Source organism: Chiloscyllium plagiosum, chromosome 11 (assembly GCF_004010195.1).
Source record: "Chiloscyllium plagiosum isolate BGI_BamShark_2017 chromosome 11, ASM401019v2, whole genome shotgun sequence".
In the NCBI taxonomy this organism is placed as follows: domain Eukaryota; kingdom Metazoa; phylum Chordata; class Chondrichthyes; order Orectolobiformes; family Hemiscylliidae; genus Chiloscyllium; species Chiloscyllium plagiosum.
Window position 1 is genome coordinate 43,040,789 of NC_057720.1, and position 23,158 is coordinate 43,063,946.

The window sequence follows — 23,158 nt, forward strand, 5'->3', positions numbered from 1 at the left end:
ACTATGGGACAATTTAGCACGGCCAATCCACCCTAACCTGCACATCTCTGGGCACTATGGGACAATTTAGCACGGCCAATCCACCCTAACCTGCACATCTCTGGGCACTATGGGACAATTTAGCACGGCCAATCCACCCTAACCTGCACATCTCTGGGCACTATGGGACAATTTAGCACGGCCAATCCACCCTAACCTGCACATCCCTGGACTGTGGGAGGAAACCGGAGCACCCGGAGGAAACCCACGCAGACACAGGGAGAATGTGCAAACTCCATACAGACGTTCTATTGTCCTTTCAAATTGTTTTTTATTACTGTTTGTTTTCTATGTTGACCTGATGTTTTTGCAGTATTCCAATCGTACTTTAAGCAAAGCTTAATATCGTCTTGGTGTAATCTTTCAATTCTTTATCCGTAGGAAGAAACTGTAGTGTTGTTTTTAATGATCGTATTGACCCACGCTGCTACTTTTATGCTTGTGATTTATGTGTTTGTTTTTCTTCCACTTAGCTGCTGGTGAAACTCATTTTTTTTTTACATAACCATTCTCCGAACTGATGTCTCCCTGTAATTGTCCTTGCTACTGACTCGCCCATTCGATTTGTCGTCATCCGCAAATTTAGAAATTGTTTTCACAAACCTCAGGTCGAAATCAATGGGTGTGAATTATCAGGAGCAGTGATCCTAACATCGATTTGGCTGCGTCATTATTTCCTACTACCCTGCTACTCCAGTAAGTGCCCACTCTGAATCAAGATTTATGATTTATGTAGCCTTCGTTGGAATCCTACATATATTACATCTACTGAATTTCCCTAATAGAGTGTTAAAGCAATGAAACAGACCCTACGATCCAACCAGTCCACGCCGAACGCAGTCCCAATCTAAACTAGTCCCACCGGCCTGCTCCTGGCCCAAATCCCTCCAAACCCTATCCTATTCGTGTCCTTATCCAAATGTCCTTAAAATGTCGTAACTGCACCCGCATCCACCACTTCCTCAGCAAGTTCATTCCACATATGAACCACCCTCTGTGTAAACAATTTGCCCCTCACGTCTTTTTAAATTCTCTTTCCTCTCACCTTCAAAATGTATCCTCTAGTCTTGAAATCCCCCATCCTGAGAAAAAGGCCACTATTATTAACTCTATCTATACCCCTCATTAAGGTCGCCTCTCAACCTGCTGTGCTCCCAGCTTAACCAGCTTCCCTTTAGAAGTCAAAACTTGCTTACCTGACAACATCCTGGTAAATCTCTTCTGAACCCTCTCCAGTTTACGAACATCCTGCCTATAGCAGGGCGACTAGAACTCCATACAAAACTCCAGACGAGGCCTCACCAATGTCCTGTACAACCTCAACATGAGGTCCCAACTCCTACACTCAAAGGACTGAGCAGTTGAGGCTAGCATGCCAAACACCTTTTTAACCATCCTGTCTACATGTGATGTGAACGTCCAAGATTATACACCTGAACCCCGAGGTCCCTCTGTTCCACAACACTACCCAAGGCACTGTCATTAATTGAATAAGCCCTATGCAGGATACAGGGTTAATGGTAGGGTTCTTAGTAAGTTGGAGGAGCAGAGGGATCTTGGGGTCTATGTTCATAGGTCTTTGGGAGTTGCCACTCAGGTGGATAGAGCTTGTAAGAAGACCTGTGGTGTATTAGCGTTCATTAGCAGAGGGATTGAATTCAAGAGTCGTGAGGTGATGTTGCAGCTGTATAGGACCTTGGTAAGGCCACATTTGGAGTACTGTGTGCAGTTCTGGTCGCCTCATTTTAGGAAAGATGTGGAAGCTTTGGAGAGGGCGCAGAGAAGATTTACCAGGATGTTGCCTGGAATGGAGAAAAGGTCGTATGAGGATAGGTTAAGAGTGCTAGGCCTTTTCTCATTGGAAAGACGAAGGATGAGGGGTGACTAATAGGTCGTACGAGGATAAGTTGAGAGTGCTGGGCCTTTTCTCATTGGAACGGCGAAGGATGAGGGGTGACTTGATAGAGGTTTATAAGATGATCAGAGGAATAGATAGAGTAGACATTCAGAGACTTCCCCCCCTCCCCCCCCCCCCCCGAGTACAACAGAATGTTACAAGGGGACATAAATTTAAGGTGAAGGGTGGAAGGTGTAGGGGGGATGTCAGGGGTAGGTTCTTTACCCAGAGAGTGGTGGGGGCATGGAATGCGCTGCCTGTGGGAGTGGCAGAGTCAGAATCATTGGTGACCTTTAAGCGGCAATTGGATATGTACATGGATAGGTGCTTAAGCTAGGACAAATGGTCGGCACATCATCGTGGGCCGAAGGGCCTGTTCTGTGCTGTATTGTTCTATGTTTCATGTTCTATACTTTATGACTCCAATTGTTAAAGTGCACTTGACAATGTAACTTTTAAATGTTCTGCAATTTACATATGAAAGAACTGAAACCAACATGTTCATTCTAAAATATGAGATTTAACAAACAATCCAGGTCTTTTTCAACATATAATTTCAGTTACATCATCACACTGTAAACATTTGCTATAAACTCTGTGTTTTACAATCTTTTACTCCACAACCACCTGATGAAGGAGCAGTGCCCTGAAAGCTTGTGCTTCCAAATAAACCGGTTGGACTATAACCTGGTGTTATGTGATTTTTAGCTTTGTACACCTTAGTCCAACACAGGCATCTCCAAATCACGATTACCACTACAGCACTCAATTCCCTGAACGAAGGCAAACCCAAGGGTGGTATGGTGGCTCAGTGGTTAGCACTGCTGCCTCACAGCACCAGGGTTCCAGGTTTGATACCAGCCTCGGGCGACAGTCTGTGTGGAGTTTGCATATTCTCCCCGTGTCTGCGTGGGTTTCCTTCCACAGTCCAAAAATGTGCAGATTAGTTGAACTGGCCATGCTAAATTGCCCATAGTGTAGGTGCATAAGGGAGATGGATCTGGGTGGGTTACTCTTCGGAGGGTCAGTTGGGCTGAAGGACCTGCTTTCACACTGTAGGGAATCTAAGCTAATCTAATCTTTAGTTAGCAATGATAATGCACACTGTCCCAAAATGCCACATCTTCCATTGGTCACAACATCAATGGAAAGGATAAATAGACAAAGTCTTTTCTCTGGGGTGGAGGAGTCCAGAACTAGAGGGCATAGGTTTAGGGTGAGAGGGGAAAGATAGAAAAGAGACCTAAGGGTCAACTTTTTCACGTGTATGGAATGAGCTGCCAGAGGAAGTCATGGAGGCTGGTACGATTGTAACATTTAAAAGGCATCTGGATGGGTATATGAATAGGAAGAGTTGGAGGGATATGGGCCAGGTGTTGGCAGGTGGGACTAGATTGGGGTGTGATATCTGGTTGGCATGAACAAGTTGGACCAATGGTCTGTTTCTGGGCTGTACATCTCTATGACTCTATGACAATGTGATCCTGTGATAGAGAAAGTATGCAATTTAGAAAACTCGTCAAGAAAATCTTTAAACAGCCATTCTGAGAAGCAGTAGCTATTCTTCGAGCAGGGGTATCAATCCACTAACCAGATGGACAGAATCAGGGGATGCAAGGTTGTTGATTTCAGCCTCTCTCAAATACTCAACTGAATCTGAACAGGACATAAATCCACATCTGGAAGTTGATAAACCCCTCAAGGCCAATTAGGCCAACTTGTTGCAATCTTTTTGTCCTAATGAGAAAATTAAAATGTACAGGAAATGACCAGCTAGTCGTCCATCAAGCCTACTCCGTAAAATGTTACATGTTAAAAAATTTGATTCACAAAACTCTCATACCACCACCAACTCTAAATGAGGCAAGAAAAAGCTTTGGAGGAAAATGTCTGTATAACTCTGTAAAACAATACTAGGTGATCATATTTGAATTAAGAAACCACACTGGACAGTTTAACTGATATTCCAGCTAAGTTTATCTGCTCCAAAAGCTGCCTCAGTCAGGATTCGCTCCAAACTGTCTTTAAAGGCATGTAGCCAGTAAACATTTTTCTGTATGTACCTTATTCTGTAGGTTTATTTTATCCTCTCGGAAAACAATCTCATGACTTGTCACATAATTCCATTCTTTTGCAATTTAGATGCATAACTTCTGGCCTCTCCTATCTCTCCTCATTGAAATAACATGGCAATATTAAAAGCCTGTTTCCCTAATTATTTTAAATATCACTCCTTGTTGTTTTCATCCATCTTGGTAATTAAGGTTTTTCAGATTGGTACAATTATCGTATCTCTGCACTAAATCTTTTCCAATGCCTCGGAATCGTTCAGTGCAGTGACCAAAAATGGGCAAAATTTTCTAAGCAAAGCCTAACCACAGTCGAGTTGTTTGAAAATAGAATGCTTTGATAATACTCAATCATACTGCAAGTGAAATTCAATACCTTATGAGCTACTGATATCTCCACACAGCATTGACCCTAAACCTTAAAAGGATTGTGCGATAAACACCAAGGGCTTCCATGTTTCAAAAGATTTAAATTCCATACTTTCTAGGGTAGAAGTACAATTAACAGTGGTCCTCCTAAGTGCACAACTGTCTGGTCCTCTGGAGGATACAGCAGACAATACTCAAATCTTGGAATTGTTGTACTTCCCAATTGCGTAAGTTATGGAATTACTGAAATAAAGACAGAAATTGCTGGAGAAACTCAGGAGGTCTGACAGCATCTGTGAACAGAAAGCAGAGTTGATGATTTGAGTTGTTTCTCTTCATGGGAAGCATTAACTTGCACCTATTATTGCAGCCCACCAGCACATTTTGTCCATAAGTTCATTGCATCAAATATGACCAGAACTACTAACAATCTTTTCTTGAAATTGTGAGAAATCTATCACATATTTGTTTAAAGCTCATTATTAGTCTATATACATTTAAAAATCACTGTTCTTGAAGTCTTGTGGCGCGGTGATCTCTAGGTTAAAATTCCAACGTTCCTGGAGGTTGCATCATATCACGCCTGAACAGGTTAATCAAATATTGTTAAAATCACAGCTCTTGAAATGTTATATTAATAAATGTTAAGTTTTAAGGAAAGTTCAAACAGAGAGGTGAAATGTCAGAAAGGCTATGGAGTGATTTCAAGAGCATTCTTCTGTTACTGTTGAAGAACAGCCGCTAACAGTGATTGGTAATACATAAGAAGTCAGTTGAAGAAATGGCGAGATTTTGGAGAGAACAATAGCTTAAAAAGGCACCAGGAACTGGTCCCTTGAGTCTATTCCACCACCCTAGATCACGGCTAATCATCTACCTCAATAGCATGTTCATGAGATATCTCCATATTCCTTAATAGCATTATTACTAGTTATTCGTTTCTCAAGGCCTTTCAATTTCTGTCTTGCACATACACAATGACCAAGCTTCCATTGCTCTGGAATTGAGAATTCCAAAGATTCACTAGCCTTTTAATTATACTAAGTCCTCAACAGCTCAGTTCAAAACAGTTTTCCCCTCATTCTGACACTGTATCCCTTTGTTCTAGGCATTCCAAGACAGAAAAACACGGCTTCTGCATTCACCCTTAAAGAATTTTATATGTTTCAGAATTGCAGAGAAAACTAGGCAGCATATAGATAGGTCCTCTTCCTTAAAGAACATTTAGTTAATTAATAAACCTTTTAAATGGATTATTCTATTGCAGTGAACTCAGACCTTCACACCCAATACCAATTTGCATTTAAATAGTAAATATCTGAAAGTATTTTATGAAAACCTAATCAAACAAAAACTGATATCCAAAGGAGACATGAGAAGTGGAGAACAAAAGCTTGTTTAAAGAGGGGGTATTAAAGAACATCTTGAAGCTAAATGAGATATACAGGTGGAGTGTATTAGTGAAAAAATTTCAGAAGTGAAGACCTAGACAGTAGAAGATATGACTCCAAATAAGAATATATTTATAATTATATTATTAACACCTTACCCTCCACCACACACAAAAAGAAATATTTGCCCAACGGATACAATGTTCTTAAGTTAAAATATTCCATCAAAGAGGAAAACAACAAGATCATGCCTGCACTTTACCACAGGTGAAGAAGTATCAAGAAACGACAAAGAGTAAATCTGAAGCGACGGCCGAAAGAGTAAGAGTTTGAAAAAAAAACCATCGAGAATTAGTGAACCTAGTTTGGTCATTGGGACGTCTGGCAAACGATACAAATACTGAATACCTGCTTTATCACTTGCACCGTGGAAGCAAAAAAAAACCCGATGTAAACCAATTATTTTAACAATAAATTCAGACATACATCTTAGTGCGCACATTTCTATTTTGAACAATGTTTGATGCAAACAATACATTAATTCAAAACTTTAAGACAATGAACATCTTACCTATACCAGTGTCTGTATCAGGTTTCTTCATTAACGCCGGGGTCTGGATGGTCTCAAAAATAATGATGTAAAGAAATACTTTTTTTTTGAAATTTGACATTTGTCCAACAGGAACAGAAAATGAATTAAAATGTCATCTTGTGGAAGAAACAGCTGTTATCCCTCTAACCCAGGAAAATGAACCAAGTAAGTTGTGACCCATGGTACGTTCACACGGCCCTGGAACCTCGACAGAGTCCGCCCCGCCCCCGGCGCACCTGTCCCTTTTGTGACATATAGATCAAAGTCTCGCGACGTTTGCAGATTGACACCTGGACGGCGCGCCGTACCCAGTGTGTCACAGAATGAAGAAGAATCCAAGAGTGTTTGGAAATCTGGCATTTCCTGCAAATTATGACTTTAGGCTTTGCATCTCCCACTCAAATAGTTGAACACTTTTAAAAATGATTTTAGGCAGGGGTGTTACTCTGGGTGTTCATATTTTTCTTGCATTCGTTCACTGCATCAGGGCGTCGCTGGTTCGGTGAATTTTGGGGTGGCCAATCATACCCCAAATATATCATGAATGCTGCAAGCAGTGTACCTTAGCAAGCAGCTCAGGCTTTCGAGCTGAAATAAAGTCGTAGTAATTCAAATTTATTTGCCATTCTATGCATTCTTTTTATTTTGCTTTTTCGCATTCTCTGTTTCGCTTTTATACTCGCAAAATGACAAAGTATTTTCAATTTGATTTTGGTCAGCTGACCCTCCAGTATTGGGAAAGTTATACTTAATCGTATCCAAACGCACGTTTTGGGGGAATCTAAGCAGGTAGAGTTCTAGATGTCTGCATTGGAATTGCTACCCTAAAATCATCATGGCATGATCTATTTCCCAAAGTTGAGCAGCTAAGTCTTAGGAACCCCAAATGCTTTGGATTATTCTACTTTAATTTTACCAGCTAAAACAATATGATTTATCTTTAAAGAACATTAATGTGTTCTTAACATCTTGGTCCACCCTATACACGCAGCATACAAGATTACGTGGAGCCATGTAAATTATTTGCATGGGTTCCTATGCACAGGTTTGATCCAGGAACGGGATTGACAAGTTTATGAGCTATATTGTAGGTGGCACGGTGGCTCAGTGGTTAGCACTGCTGCCTCACAGCACTAGGGTTCCAGGTTCGATTCCAGCCTCGGAATGTTTGCACATTCTCCCCGTGTCTGAGTGGGTATTCACAGTGCTCAAAGCCATTCACAATTCCACTACTAATTAAGCAGTTTTTGTATGCATCAAGACCTGGAGAACATTCAGGCTTGGGCTGACGCATGGCAAGTAAAATTTGTGACACACAACTGTTTAGTAATGGTTATCTCCAGCCAAAAATTGAATTTAATTCAAATTACCTCCCATTGACATTGAATGGGGATCATCATTGCTGAACCCACCACCCTCAATATTTTGGAGGTCAATATTAACCAACAGCTTAATTGGAGTAGTCATGAATATTTGCCTTTTTAAAATTAAATCATGGGATACGGACCAGCATTTATGGACAATCTCAAGTTGACCTTGAGAAGGTGGTGATGTGCTGCCTCCTTGAACCACTGCTACCCATTTGCTGTAGGTTGACCCACAATGCCTTTTGGGAATTCCAAGATTTTGATCCAATGACACTGAAGGAACAGCGATATATTTCCAAGTCAAGATGGTGAAAGACTTCAAGGGGAACTTGCAGGTGGTTATGTTCTCATGTATTTGCAGTTTTTATCCTACTAAATGGTAGCCATCATGAGTTTGGAAGGTGCTATCGAAGGACTCTTAAGAATATATCAGAGGCTCAGTACTCCACAGCAAGCATTCCATCTCCTGATTCCCGAAAGTACTTCCACTGTTTGCAAAGTAGAGTGATGGATGTGTCAGTGCACCTCCAAAGTCAATCAAGAAGTCTGATATCATAGAGGAAAAAGCAGCCTGCTTAACTTGTATCCCATCTACCACCTATGCAGTAACTCAACCCAGCAAAGATGCATCTCATTTATTGTTTGTACAATCTACAAGATATACAATGGCAGTTCATTAAATCTTTTTCAAAACCAGTGAAATCTGAAAAGAACAAAGGCAACCAGTGCAATGTAATCCCATCAGCTGTGAGTTTTGCTCAGTTGCACACCATTTCAACTTGGAAATATATCACTATTCTTTCACTATCACTGGGTCAGAGGTCAGGAACTCCCTAACTAATGGCACTGTGAGCGTACACACATCTCCTTCTCACAGATTACAGGAAGTCAAGAAGGTGGTTCACTGAGACAATCATAAGTTCACTTAGAGATGAGCAATAAATGCTGGCTTCAGCAATGCATACCCCACAAATAATTTTTTTAAATTATTTAATTTCAATTTCCATCACCTAACGTAAAATATCTTCTCTTGTTTATTGGCACATGAGGCTGAATATGCATGTATATTTGTTTCTATTTATGGTTTTCCATGGAACCCTGTTGCTCAAGGATGTAATTTGAGGAATACAACGCTGCATTGAGAATGGCTGACTCTCTCACTCTTATTGCCTGCCACAGACACATTGGAAGAATTTACTGGTGAATAATCAATCTGTCTGGTCACTTTGTGAATGCACAATCTACGGCCATCATGTCCTGGAGTATTTCTCAAACCCAAAGCTTCTGGTGCAGGAATGCTATCATTGCACTATAAGAGTTTCCTCCCAGCCTAAACACATGCAATATCTCCTCTATCCTTCTGCATCTCAGATCTCTGAAATCTCTCACGATTTAGATACTAAACTTTTTGAAACGTTTCCTGGCAAAATAAAAAAAAATCCAGAGTTTCCTACCTTCTCTATTTTCTAGGTCATTGCTCATTCACTTGATCTATGTATAATTCCTTAGTAGCTTCCTTAAGTCCTTTTCTCAATGTACTTTCTTATTTATCTTTTAATAATCAAATACATATTTCTCCTTTGATCCAAGTCTTTTAGATATAAATTGGAAAAGGGGTGAAGCCTATCCACATGTTTTCTGGCAAGCCACTTGTTACACCTTGCCAGCCAGAAAATGACCTATTTCTGCATAGTCTCTGTTTCCTGTTAGTTAGTGAATCTTCCGTACATATCATATATTACCCCCATACCACTTTTATTTTCCGGATTTCACTCTCACGTTAAATACTTTCTGAAAATCAGTACAGTACATCTACCTGTTTCTCTTTATCCACAGCACATGTTCCTTCTTCAAAGAACTAAAAACTATAAAAACTATTTCCCTTTCACAAAATCATGTTGACACTGCCTAATTACTTTGAATTTTTATAAGCATTCCATCATAACTTAATAACCTTTTAGTTTCTACCAAGTAATGCAGCTTGATTTTAAGCAGCACAGAGCTTCCTTTAAGCTTCACACTCATGAAAACTTCATCGTCCATTCAAAAGGCCTTTTTCTATGCTGTAGATCTCTTTTACCCTAAGCCCTGTCAGAAGCAGATCTTGAAATGAGCAGGATTCTCATTACTGCATGCTAATTTTATTTCAATGGTCTCCATGGGATTCTTTTGGCCCAGTGGTATTTGAGGAAGAAGAAAATACCTTCGAACTTATTAAAACCATGACATAGTAGCGTCTGGCAGAGCAGAAGTGCTGTTTTGAGCCCCCCAAGGGGGGCTCAAATTTGCCTTTACTGGTTGGGTTAATTACATTTTATGCACAAAATAGCCCTAATGAATCCCTGTTTCTTAACTTGGTGCTGGTGAGCAGTCCATGGGACTGGAAACTTGACTTGTTTGAAGCTTTTCCAATACTTGGTGTGTAGATAGGTTTAAATAAGGGACGGGTGATGGCATATTGCCAATGCCATTTGACAAGTAAAGAAGAAGTTCAAGCAAATACTCTATTTCGTTACCACTTGAACAATGATGTCCCTATATGAATAGGAAGGGTTTGGTGGGATATGGGCCGGGTGCTGGCAGGTGGGACTAGATTGGGTTGGGATATCTGGTCGGCATGGACGGGTTGGACCGAAGGGTCTGTTTCCATGCTGTACATCTCTATGACTCTATGCAGATGAACCAAGTATCTAGATACCATCACATAATTAGAAGCACTAGAAGCCAATGACTAGAAGGCTTTTTCCACTGTTATATTCAAGACAAAATAGGTCTAGAGATTACTCCATATTGCGAATACTAATTTAGGTGTAGATAAACCTTCTAGAAATCATCAAGTCAGTGGAATCTATATACAGTTGATTTTGACATAAAGCAATAGCTCCGTTCTTGTGTGGTCTTGTGTTATAAGAAAATGGCGCAATAGTCATTTAAACTAATTGGGTCGGAATTGCGTTATAGGCAATACAGATAAGGAAAGTTTGTGTTCTACAAATAACGGTCTAAGTTCTTCAATCGCGTTCAAGCCAATTCGCGTTGAAGATACACACATTATAACAGAACCAACTGTATCTCGTATCTCATTTGTGTTACACATAGCTAACTAAAATAGTCAAAAGTGGGATTGTCTGTTCAAAAGTAAAAGCAGAATAAAGAAAGTGATGGTACAGCTTGAAGACCATAAGGAGAGGCATGAGAAAAGATACAAAGGAATTCCGAAGTCAGAAATTTTCAAGTGCAGAACACAAAAGAAAGTAAGTACAGGTCATTTCTGCAGTAAAGTGCGTTTCATTAATGTGAATTTGCTATAATATGATTAACGAATTGGGGATATCGTTTCTAAAGTGTGAACTTTTTAAGTGTATATTGGTTATAACATGATTCTAGCCCCATTATTTTAAATGGTGCTGCTTATTACATGATTTATTTATAACATGGGATTGCTCACGAAGGGAACTACCGTGTTATACCAGAACTGACTGTACAGATAATAGAATAGAACATAGCTTTCTTCACAAATGTGACCACCTTTGAGCTGGATGAAGCTGGGCACAGCTTCACAGCTCATTCAAAACCATACCATCTGAATGAAAACGTAAAGGGCCATCAGGATTCAGTTCTGGTTGAACCAAGATAAAGCATTTCTTATTTCAAACTGCTACAAAAATAAAGAGAAAGTTACAACTGAGAAAATGCAAATCAACAGAACAAGCCCTACAGCAAACTCTAAGCCAACATAGCAAAGGAACACTAGATACAATACCGCAGACACACAAGCATAACATAAAGTGAGAAGAAATCATAAAAAGCATTGACTACAACAGAAACACAGCTGAAGGCACATAGAGTCATATAGGATAGAATCAAGCCCTTCAGCCTATCATGTCCATGGCGACCAACAAACACCAAATTACACTAATCCCATTTAGCTTAACTTGGTTCATAGCCTACTATGCCCCTGCAATTAAGTACTCATCCAGATACTTCTCAAATGCTGTGAGCACACTTACTTCCACCACCCTCTCAGGAAACACATTCCATTAATCTATCACCCACTGGGTGAAATTTATTCTCAGATCATCTCTAAACCACTTCCTCCTTTATTTAGTTTTACATCCTCTGGTATTAGACAGATCTGCCATGGGAAGAGATTCTCATGATATACTCTTGTCTATGCTTCTCATAATTTTGTATCCCTCAATCAGATCCCCCCCTCAGCCTCTAGTACTTCAAGGAAAACAAACCCAGCCTATCCAGTCTCTCCTCATAACTGAGACTTTTCATCCCAGGCAACACCCTGGTGAATCTCTAACCAGTGTTTGATAAAGTTGTAACAACACTTCCTTACTCCTATATTATATGGCCCAGGGAATGAAGGCAAGCATCCTGTATGCCTTCTTCATCAGCCTGTCTACTTGTGCTCACATCTTCAGGAATCCATGGGGCTTACACACCAAGGTTCCTTTGTTCTTCAGTACTCCCTGGGTGCCTACCATGCATTGTGCATATCCTTCCCTCATTAGATCTTCCAAAATGCTTCACCTCGCACTTCATGGGATAAAATTCCACCTGCCATTGTACTGCCCAAATTACAATCTGATCGATATCAGACTGTGGCCTGAGATCATCCTCTTCATTTTTCTCATGGCATCTGCCAACTTACTAGTTAAACCTTCTACATTCATATCCAAATTGTTAATGTACATAACACAGAACAAAGGCCTGAGCACAGATCCCTGTGGTACAGTTAGAATTACAAAAATAACTCTCCACATCACCCTTTGTCACCTGTTTGTAAACCAATTTTGGATTCAGTTTTCCAACTTGTCTTGGATCCCGTGGACTCTTACCTTTGGACCAGTCTTCCATTTGGGACCTTGTCAAAGAGCTTACTGTGGTCCATGTAAACTACCCTCATCAACATATTTAGTCACCTTTTCAAAAACCTCAATTAAATTTTTCGGACAGAATCTCCCTTGAATAAATCCATGCTGACTATCCCTGATCAATCCTTGCTTTTCCAAATGTTGATTAATCATGTCCTTCAGAGTTTATTTTCCAATAATTTCTCTATCAGTGACATCAGATTAACTGGTTTGTAATAACCTGAACTACCCTTGCTGCCTTCTTGAATAAAGGAAACACAATAACTGTCCTATTGCTGTCTGCCACTTCACCTGTGGCTAGTGAAGTACTAAATATCTCTGTCAGGGCCCCACGAAATACCTCCCTTACCTCTCATAGCAACCTGGGATGCATCTCATCAGGCCCTGGATATTTATGTACCTGTATGCCTGCTAAAACATCTAATACCTAATGTGTTCTTGAACCTCACCATCCCCACTGATTTCCTCAGCTACAATATCTTTGTCCTTGGTAAATACAGGTGAGAAATATTCAATTAAAACCTCACCCACAGCCACCGGCTCCACACCTAACAGGTCCTACTCTTTTCTTGGTAATCCTCTGACTCTTACTACACTTACTAGAAGCTTTGGGTTTTCTTTCATTCACTCATGGGACATGGATATTGCTGGCTGGCCCGAGTAGTTCTTGAGGCGGTAGTGAGCTCCCTTGTTGAACCACTGCAGTCCACATACTATCGGGTGATCCACAATACCCTTATGGAGGGCATTTCCCTTGATCTCATCTGCCAAAGAAATTTCATGGCCCCTCTTTGCCTTCCTAATTTCATATTTAAGAAATCTCTATACTTTTGAAGGATATCCCCTTTTTAATGCACTGTACCTGACAGATGCTTCCTTTTTTTCTTTATCCAATTCTCGATATTCCTGGACTTGCTACCCTTGACCTTCCCTCTTAGAGGAACATGCTGACTCTGAATTCCCATTATACTACTTTTAAAAGACTCACACTTTCCAAATGTAGATTTAGCTGTAAGTAGCTGCTCCCAGTCAATGTTTTCCAGATCCTGTCATAGTCATATAGCATGGAAACAGGTCCTTCAGCCCAACTCATTCATGCCCACAAGGTTTTGTAAACTGAACTACTCCCTTTCACTTGTGTTTGGCCCATACCCCTCGAAACCTTTCCTATCCGTGGATCTGTCCAAATGTTTTTTAAAGTTATAATTGTACTCACTTCTACAACTTCCTCCAGCAGCTTGTTCCATGTATGCGTTGCCCCTCAGCTCCCTTAAAATCTTTCCTGTCTCACCTTAAACCAATGCTCTCTAGTTTTGGATTCCTCTACCCTGGGCAAAAGATCTTGGCTATTCACTTTATCTATGCCCCTCATGATTTTATAAACTTCTACAAAGTCACCATCAGCCTCCTACACTCCAGGGTTAAAAATCCCAGCTTATCCAGCCTCCCCTTCTAACTTAAACCTTCCAGTCCTTGTAAAATCCTTATCAACCATTTTTACAACCTTTCCAGTTTAATAACATCCATCCTATAACAGGGCAACCAGAAATGTACACAGTACTCTAAATGTGGCCTGTACAGCTGTAACATGACATCCCAACCTTGCTCTCAATGCTGTGATTGATGATGGCAAGCCTGCTAAATGCCTTCTTCACCACCCTGTCCACCTGAGACGCCACTGTCAAGGAACTATGTACTTGCATCCCGAGGTCTCCTTGTTCAGTAATACTTCCCTGGACCCGACCATTAGTTGTCTAAGTCCTGCCCTGGTTTGTCTTACTGAAATGCAACATCCGACATTTATCTGAATTAACTTCACCTGACAATCCTTGACCCACTGGCCTGGTTGATCAAGATCCCATTGTACTTTGAGATAATATTCTTCACTGTCCACTACGCCATCAATTTTAGTGTCATCCACAAACTTATTATGCATGCCTCCTATGATCCTATCCAAATTATGTATATAAATGATGAATAACAGTGGATACAGCACTGATCCTTGTGGTACACCGCTGGTCATAGGCCTCCAATCTGAATAACTATCCACTACCCTGTGCCTTCTAACATCAAGTTAATATTGTATCCAATTGGCTAGTTCTCTTTGGATCCCATGTGGTCTAACCTTACTGACCAGTCAACCAAGCAGAATCTTGTCCTTGCTAAAGTGTTGGTAGATGACTACCACTCTGCCTTACTGTATTTTCTTGGTCACCTCTTCAAAAAACTCAATCAAACTTATGAGACATGATTTCCCACACACAAAGCCATGCTGACCATCCCTAATCAGTCCTTGACTTTCCAAATGCATGAGGCTCCTGTCTCTCAGAATCCCCTCCAACAACTTCCCCACCACAGACATTAGGCTCACCAGTCTGTCGTTCCCTGGTTTTTCCTTGCAGCCTTCCATAAATAATGGCATATTAGCTACCCTGCAGTCTTCCAGAACTAGACCCATAGCTGTCAATGATACAAATATCTTTGTTCAGAGCCTTGCAACATCTTTCCTAGCTTCCTACAATGTCTGGGATAGAGTTGATCAAGTCCTAGGGATTTACCTACCTTTATGTGTTTTACTATCTCCAGTACCTCTGCTTCTGTAATGCAAACTTTTATCAAGACATCACTATTTATTTCCCTGAATTCCTTAGCTTCCATGTCTTTCTCCATGGTAAATACGGACAAGAAATTTTCATTTAATATCTCACCCATATCCTATGGCTCCACACATCAAATACCTTGTTGATCATTAAAGGACCCAATTATCTTGCTAGTTACAGTTTTGCCCTTAATACACTCATTGGATTCTTCTTTATCTTATCCGCCAAAACTATCTCATGTCTCCTTTTTGACCTCCTGATTTCCCTTTTAAGTGTACTCCTATACTTCTCAAGGGATTCACTTTATCCCAGCTGCCTGTACCGGATATATGCTTTTTCTTAACCAGAGCCTCAAAATCTCTAGTCATCCAATGCCTACTCCTGTCAGCCTTGCCATTCACATTAACAAGAACATGTTGAATTTGAAAGCCTCCCACTCAACAGACATCCTTTTTACCTGTAAACAGCCTCCCCTCATCAACTTCTGAAAGTTTCTGTCTAATATCATCAAAGTTCATCTTGCACCAAATTAGAACTTTAACTTGTGGATCAAACCTATCTTTTTCCATAACTATTTTAAAACTAACAGAATTATTGTCATTGGTCCCAAACTGCTCCCCTATTAAAACCTCTAATCATTTGCCCTACCTTATTTCCCAAAAGGAGACTGAGTTTTGCCTCTTTTCTAATAGGGCCATTTATATATTGATTAAGAAAGTTTTCCTAAACACACTTAAGGAATTCCTCCCCATCCAAGCTCTTCACTCAATTGCTGGCTCTGTCTATGTTTGGAAAGTTAAAAACCTACAAGCCTACTTTTTTTACAGCTATCTGTAATCTCCCTACATAATTTCTGCTGACTATTATGGGGTCTATAGCATTCCATCAAAATGATCATCCTTCTATTTCTCTGTTCCCACCCATTTAGCATTACTGGACGATCTCTCAAGAATATCCTCTCTAAGTACTGCCATACGTTTTCCATCATCAAAAATGCCAGCGCACCCCTACCACCTCTCCTCTCCTGCCTCCCCTTCTATCCTTCCTAAAGCATCTGTAACCTAGAATATTGAGCTGCCAGTCCTGTCTCTCCCTTAGCTATGTTTCCGTAATAGCTTTGATATCCCAGTCCCACATTCCCATCCATGCCCTGAGTTCATCTGCCTTACTTGTCTGGCCTCTTGCATTGAAATAAGTGCAATTCAATTCATCAGCCTTCCTTTGTTCCTTGCCATGCTCTTGCCTGCCTGGTTTATTTAACTTGTTCCTGTTAACCTCTGCACTAGCTTTCTCTTTTGTCTACTCCCCAACCTCTGCTCCCCTCCTCTCCCGCCAGAGCAGTTTTAGTGCTCCCAAGTAGCTCTAGAAAATCTCCCTGCAACGGTATTGCTCCCTCTCCAACCCATCCTTCTTGTACAGGTCATCTCTGCCGCAGAAGTGATCCCAATGATTTAAAAATCTGAATCTTTGAACCACCTCCTCAGCCACTCATTTATTTGTCCAATCCTTCTGTTCATATTCTCACTAGTACGTGGCAGTGGGACTAATCCAGAGATTGCTATCCTTGAGAATCTGCTTTTTAACATCCTAACTCCCGATATTCACTCTGCAGAACCTCATCCTTTTGTATCTGTTTACTAATATTGAAATTACCATGCCTCAATTTAGACAATTAACTTTTGCACTATCCTTATTCTTTTCCATAGTAGCTTTGAAGTTACAGAATTATGGTCACTATCACAAAATACTCACCCACTGAAATGTCAACCAATTGATCGGCCATATTCCATAGGATTAGGTCGAGCACTGCCCCATCTCTCATTGGGCTATCTACATTCTGGAAGCTCTTCTGGATGTACTTTAAAAATTCCACCCCAATCTTTTCACACTAAGACGATCCCATCTCCCTCGGACTATTGACAGGCTTGCACTGTAACCCAGAAAGGTAACTACCTCTTTTTTATTTCTACACTTTACCCAAATAGTCACATTTGAAGACCCTTCTTGGATGTCTTCCTTCATTACTGCAGTGATAATTTCTTTTCTCAATAATGCAATGCCCTCACCTCTTTCACATCCTCTGTATTGTATCTGAAACTTCTATACAGTAGAACCTTGATTATCCGAACGGGTGGGGAGTAATTTGTTTGGACAATTGATCTTTCAGATAATCGATCTGATCGTAAACAAATGGTAATTTATGGATGCCAGTTATCTGGCAATGCACGCCATAATGCATTTAACTGATAACTGAATGCTCAGTTGCCTAATGCCGTTTTTACGGAGATCATCAGATCTTGTTTGGATAATCCGAAATTCAGATCTGCCAGTTCTGTCCTTCCTTCAACCATGTGGGCGGCACGGTGGCACAGTGGTTAGCACTGTTGCCTCACAGCGCCAGAGACCCGGGTTCAATTCCCGCCTCAGGCGACTGACTGTGTGGAGTTTGCACATTCTCCCCGTGTCTGCGTGGGTTTCCTCCGGGTCCTCCGGTTTCCTCCCACAGTCCAAAGATGTGCAGGGTCAGGTGAATTGGCCATGCTAAATTGCCCGTAGTGTTAGGTAAGGGGTAAATGTAGGGGTATGGGTGGGTTGCGCTTCGGCGGGTCGGTGTGGACTTGTTGGGCCGAAGGGCCTGTTTCCACATTGTAATGTAATGTAATCTAATCATGTCTCTGTGATTGCAATAGTATTATATTCCCATGTGCTGATCAATGCTCTGAGGTCATCTGCCTTACCAATCAAACTCGTGGTATTAAAATAGTTACAATTTTGCTTTCTAGATCGCTCATGTGCATTATCATGCCATATTTTCTCTATCTCTTCTTCTCAAATGTTCACATTATACATTAATGATCTGGACGAAGGAACTGAGGGCAATACTGCTAAGTTTGCAGATGACAAAAAGATTGGAGGGACAGTATCACTGAGGAAGCAGGGAGGCTGCAGAAGGACTGCAGAAATTTAAGAGAATTGACTAAGTAGCAGATGTAATACAGTGTAGAGGTTATGCACTTTGGTAAGAAGAGTAGAGGTATAGACTATTTTCTAAATGGGGAAAGGCTTCAGAAATCTGAAGCACCAAGGGACTTGGGATCCTCATTCAGGATTCTCTAAGTGTTAACATGCACGTCTACATGTTAGAAAGGTGAGTGCAGTGTTACCATTCATTTTGAGGAAGTTAGGAAGGGAAATGCAATGTTAGTATTAATTTTGAGGGTTAGAATGCAAGAGTAGAGATGTAGAGCTGAGGCTATTATAAAGTTCTGATCAGACCATATTTGAAATATTGTGAACAGTTTTGGACCCTGTATCAAAGAAAGGATGTGCTGGAATTTGAGGGGGTCCAGAGGACGTGTACAAAAATGATCTCAAGGATGAAGGGCATGTCACATGAAAAGCAGTTGAGGTCTCTTGGTCTGTACTCAATGGAGTCCAGAAGGATGAGAGGTGGAATCTCACTGAAAACTTACAGGATATTGAGAGGCCTGAAGAATGGGCATGGTGGTGTTTCCACTTGTAGAAGAGTCTAGGACTGGACGGCACAACCTCAGAGTGAAGGAACAACTCTTTAGAAATGAGATGAGGAGAAATTTCTTTAGCCAGAGGGTGGATAATCTGTGAAACCATTACTGCAGACACTGTTGACGCCAAGTCAATAAGTGCATTTAAGGCAGAGATAAATAGGTTCTTAATTCATGAGGGTACATAGAACATTACAGCACAGTCCAGGCCCTTCGGCCCTCGATGTTGAACTGACCTATGAAACCAAGCTAAAGCCCATCTAACCTACACTATCATCCATACCAATATCATCCATATGTTTATCCAATAACCATTTAAATGCCCTTAATGACAGCAAGTCCACTACTGTCGCAGGCAGGACATTCCATGTCCTTACTACTCTCTGAGTAAAGAACATACCTCTGACATCTGTCCTATATCTATCACCCCACAATTTAAAGAAATGTCCCTTCGTGCTAGCCATCACCATTCAAAGAAAAAGCCTCTCACTGTCCACCCTATCTATTCCTCTGATCATCTTGTAAACCTCTATTAAGTCGCCTCTTAACCTTCTCTCTAATGAAAACAGCCTCAAGTCCCTCAACCTTTCCTCATAAGACCTTCCCTCCATACCAAGTAACACCCTAGTAAATCTCCACTGTACCCTTTCCAATGCTTCCTATAATGCAGCCACCAGAACTGTACGCAATACTCCAAGTGTGGCTGCACTAAAGTTTTGTACAGTTACAACATGACTTCATGGTTCCGAAACTCAATCTCTCTTCAAACAAAACCTAACACATCATAAGCCTCTTAACAACAATCAAACAGAGTGGCAACTTTCAGGGATCTATGCAAATGGACACGAGATCTCTCTGCTCATCCACACTACCAAGAATCTTACCATTAGCTCAGTACTCTGTATTCCTGTTACTCCTTCCAAAGTTAATCACCTTACAATTAACTGCATTAAACTACATTTGCTTCCTTTCAACCCAGCTCTGCAGCTTATCTATGTTCCTCTGTAACCTGCAACATTCTTCTGCACTGTCCACAACTCCACTGACCTTAGTGTCATCTGCAAATTTACTAACCCATTCTTCTCTGCCCTCATCCAGGTCATTTATAAAAATGACAAATAGCAATGGCCCCAAAATTGATCCTTGCGATACACCTGAACTCCAGGACGAATATTTCCCATCTACCACCACCAACCTCTGTTTTCTTAGAGCTAGCCAATTTCTAATCCAAACTGCTAAATCACCCTCAATCTCATGCCTCCATATTTTCTGCAATAGGCTACCGTGGGGAACCTTATCAAATGCTTTACTGAAATCCATATTCACTACCTCACCTGCTTTACCCTCATCCACCTGTTGGGTCACCTTCTCAAAGAACTCAATAAGTTTTGTGAGGCATGACCTACCCTTCACAAAACCGTGATGCTATCCCTAATCAAATTATTCCTTTTTAGATGATTGTAAATCCTATCTCTTATAATCCTTTCCAAAACTTTGCCCACAACAGAAGTAAGGCTCACTCGTCTATAATTACCAGGGTTGTCTCTATTCCCCTTCTTGAACAAGGGAACATTTGCTATCCTCCAATCTTCTGGCATTATTCTTGCACACAATGACAATATAAAGATCAAAACCAAAGGCTCTGCAATCTCCTCCCCCACTTCCCAGAGAACCCTAGGATAAATCCCATTCTGTCCAGGGGACATCTATTTTTACAGTTTCCAGAATTGCTAACACTGCCTCCTTATGAACATCAATCTCGTCTAGTCTAATAGCCTGTATCTCAGCAATGTCCTCGACAACATTGTCTTTTTCCTGCGTGAACATTGACAAAAAATATTTATTTAGTGACTCTCCTATGTCTTTGGACTCCATGCACAACTTCCCACTACTGTCCTTGACTGGCCCTAATCTTACCTGAATCATTATTTTATTCCTGACATACCAATAGAAAGCTTTAAGGTTTTCCTTGATCCTACCTGCCAAAGACTTCTCATGTCCCCTCCTGGCTCCTCTTAGCTCTCTTTTTAGGTCCTTGTTGGCTAATTTGTAACTCCCAAGTGCCCTGAGCCTTCATGTCTCATCTTTGCATCTCCTTCTCTTGCTCGACCACTTCCTCACTGCCTAACAGGTACATACTAATCAAGGAGACGCAGTAGCTGTTCCTTGAACTAGCTCCACATTTCAATTGTGCCCACCCCTGCAGTTACCTTCGCCATCCCATGCATCCTAAATCTCCCCAATCGCATCATAATTGCCTTTCCCCCAGCTATAACTCTTGCCCTGCAGTATCTACCGATCCCTTTCCATCACTAAAGTAAACATAACTGAATTGTGGTCACGATCACCAAAGTGCTTACCTAACTCCAAATCTAACACCTATGGGGCAACCTTTTCATGCAGAGGTGGTGGAGGCTGGTACAATTGCAACATTTAAGAGGCATTTGGATGGGTATATGAATAGGAAGGGTTTGGAGGGATATGGGCTGGGTGCTGGCAGGTGGGACTAGATTGGGTTGGGATATCTGGTTGGCATGGACAGAATGGACGGGTTAGACCAAAGGGTCTGTTTCCATGCTATACATCTCTATGACCGAGCCTGGTGATTTAGCAGTTTGGATCAGAAATTGGTGAGCTGAAAGAAGGCATAGGGTGGTGGTTGATGGGAAATGTTCATCCTGGAGTTCAGTTACTAAGCACTTGGAGTATGGTGCACAGTTCTGGTCACTGCAGTCTCGGAAGGATGTGGAAGCTTTGGAAAGGGTTCAGAGTAAATTTACTAGGATGTTGCCTGGTATGAACGGAAGGTCTTATGAGGAAAAGCTGAGGAGCTTAAGGCTGTTTTCATTAGAGAGATGTTCTTTAACTGAGATATATAAGATAATCAGAGGGTTAGATATGGTGAACATTGAGGGCCTTTTTCCTTGAATGGTGATGGCTAGCATGAGAGGGCATAGCTTTAAATTGAGGGGTAATAGATATAGGACAGATGTCAGAGGTAGCTTCGTCACTCAGAGAGTGGTAAGGGTGTGGAACGCACTGGCTGCAACAGTAGTAGACTCGCCAACTTTAAGGTCATTTGAGTGGTCATTGGATAGACATATGGAATAATGCCGGTTAAATGGGCTTCAGATTGGTTTCATGGGTCGGCGCAACATTGAGGGCTGAAGGGCCCGTACTGTGCTGCAACGTTCTATGTTACAAGTTTATCCACCTTATTCCAGATGCTCCTGGTGTTGAAGCAGACATACTTCAAACCACTTTTCTGCCTGCTAGTACACTCCTGCAACCTTATTTATGACCTCACTACTCTCAATCTCCTTTCCACTGGAGCTAAAATTCAGGTCACGCCGCCTCCCCCTCCATAATTAGTTTAAACCTGAACAACATGGGCAAATTATCCCCCCCAGGATATTGGTACCTCTCTTGTTCAGGTGTAGACCATCCAATTTGTAGAGGTTGCACCTACCCCAGAATGAGCCCCAATTATCCAGGTATGCAAAACTCATCTCCTGCACCATCCCTTTTACCACATGTTCAACTGTTCTCCCTCCTTAATAAGGGTGATGGGGTAAAGGCAGGAGAATGGGGTCGAGAAATATTATTACACATGTTTGAATTGTTGAGCAGATTTAATTCTGCTGCTATCTCTCTGTTCTTGTGGTCTACTGGACTGTCTTAGCATTCCTTCTATGTCTGTCTGGACCTTGCACCCGACTTTACTCTGTACCTTAAACCCTACCAAATCAGTTTAAAACCTCCCCAACAGCATGAATAAACCTCCCAGCAAGGATTTTGGACCCATTCTGGATCAGATGCAATCCATCTACCCTAGAAGCTGTCCCAATGATCCAAAAATCTAAACCCTCCCTCCTACATTGTCCCTTCAGACCTACCTTCGTATTCGTTTGCTCAGTGGTGCATGACACTGGAGGTATTCTGGAGATTACGACTTTCATGGTCTTCCTTTTTGATCTACTCTCTAACTTTCTCAATTTCCTTTTTTACCCATTATGTTAGTAGACATGTACTATGGCTGCGAGGTGTTCACCCTCCCCCTTCAAAATGCTCTGCAGTCACTCTGAGACATCCTTGACCCTGACACCAGAAAGGCAACATACCATTCAACTGTGTAATTTGCTGCCACAGAACTGCCTGTAAATCTGCCTAACAATTGAGTTCCCTCTCACTAAAGCTTCTTCCTTCTCTGCTGTGCATCAACTGTGCTGCCATCAACTTGACTGTTTCTGCTTTCTTCTGAGAGGCCATCCCTCGCAGAAGTATCCAAAATGATATATCTGTGTGAGAGAGGAATGACTACAACATGGGATTCCTGCACTGCCTGCTCAAATTTACTAGTCTTCCTAGAGACAACGCTTTTCTGCTTGTGTAGCCTTTACTTGTGGTGTGATCAGTCACTAAAC

At 41.3% G+C, this 23,158-nt stretch overlaps 1 protein-coding gene across 1 annotated transcript in view; it reads right to left on the reverse strand.

Annotated features, from left to right (window-relative positions):
- LOC122554345 overlaps window positions 1–6,572 on the reverse strand; it is a 97,452-nt gene extending 90,880 nt beyond the window's left edge. Inside the window, exon 1 of the mRNA XM_043699219.1 lies at window positions 6,337–6,572. Within this exon, the coding sequence (XP_043555154.1) occupies window positions 6,337–6,436 (100 nt within the window). The 5' untranslated portion in view covers window positions 6,437–6,572. The remainder of the gene's footprint in view (window positions 1–6,336) is intronic.
- Between the last annotated feature and the right edge of the window lie 16,586 nt (window positions 6,573–23,158).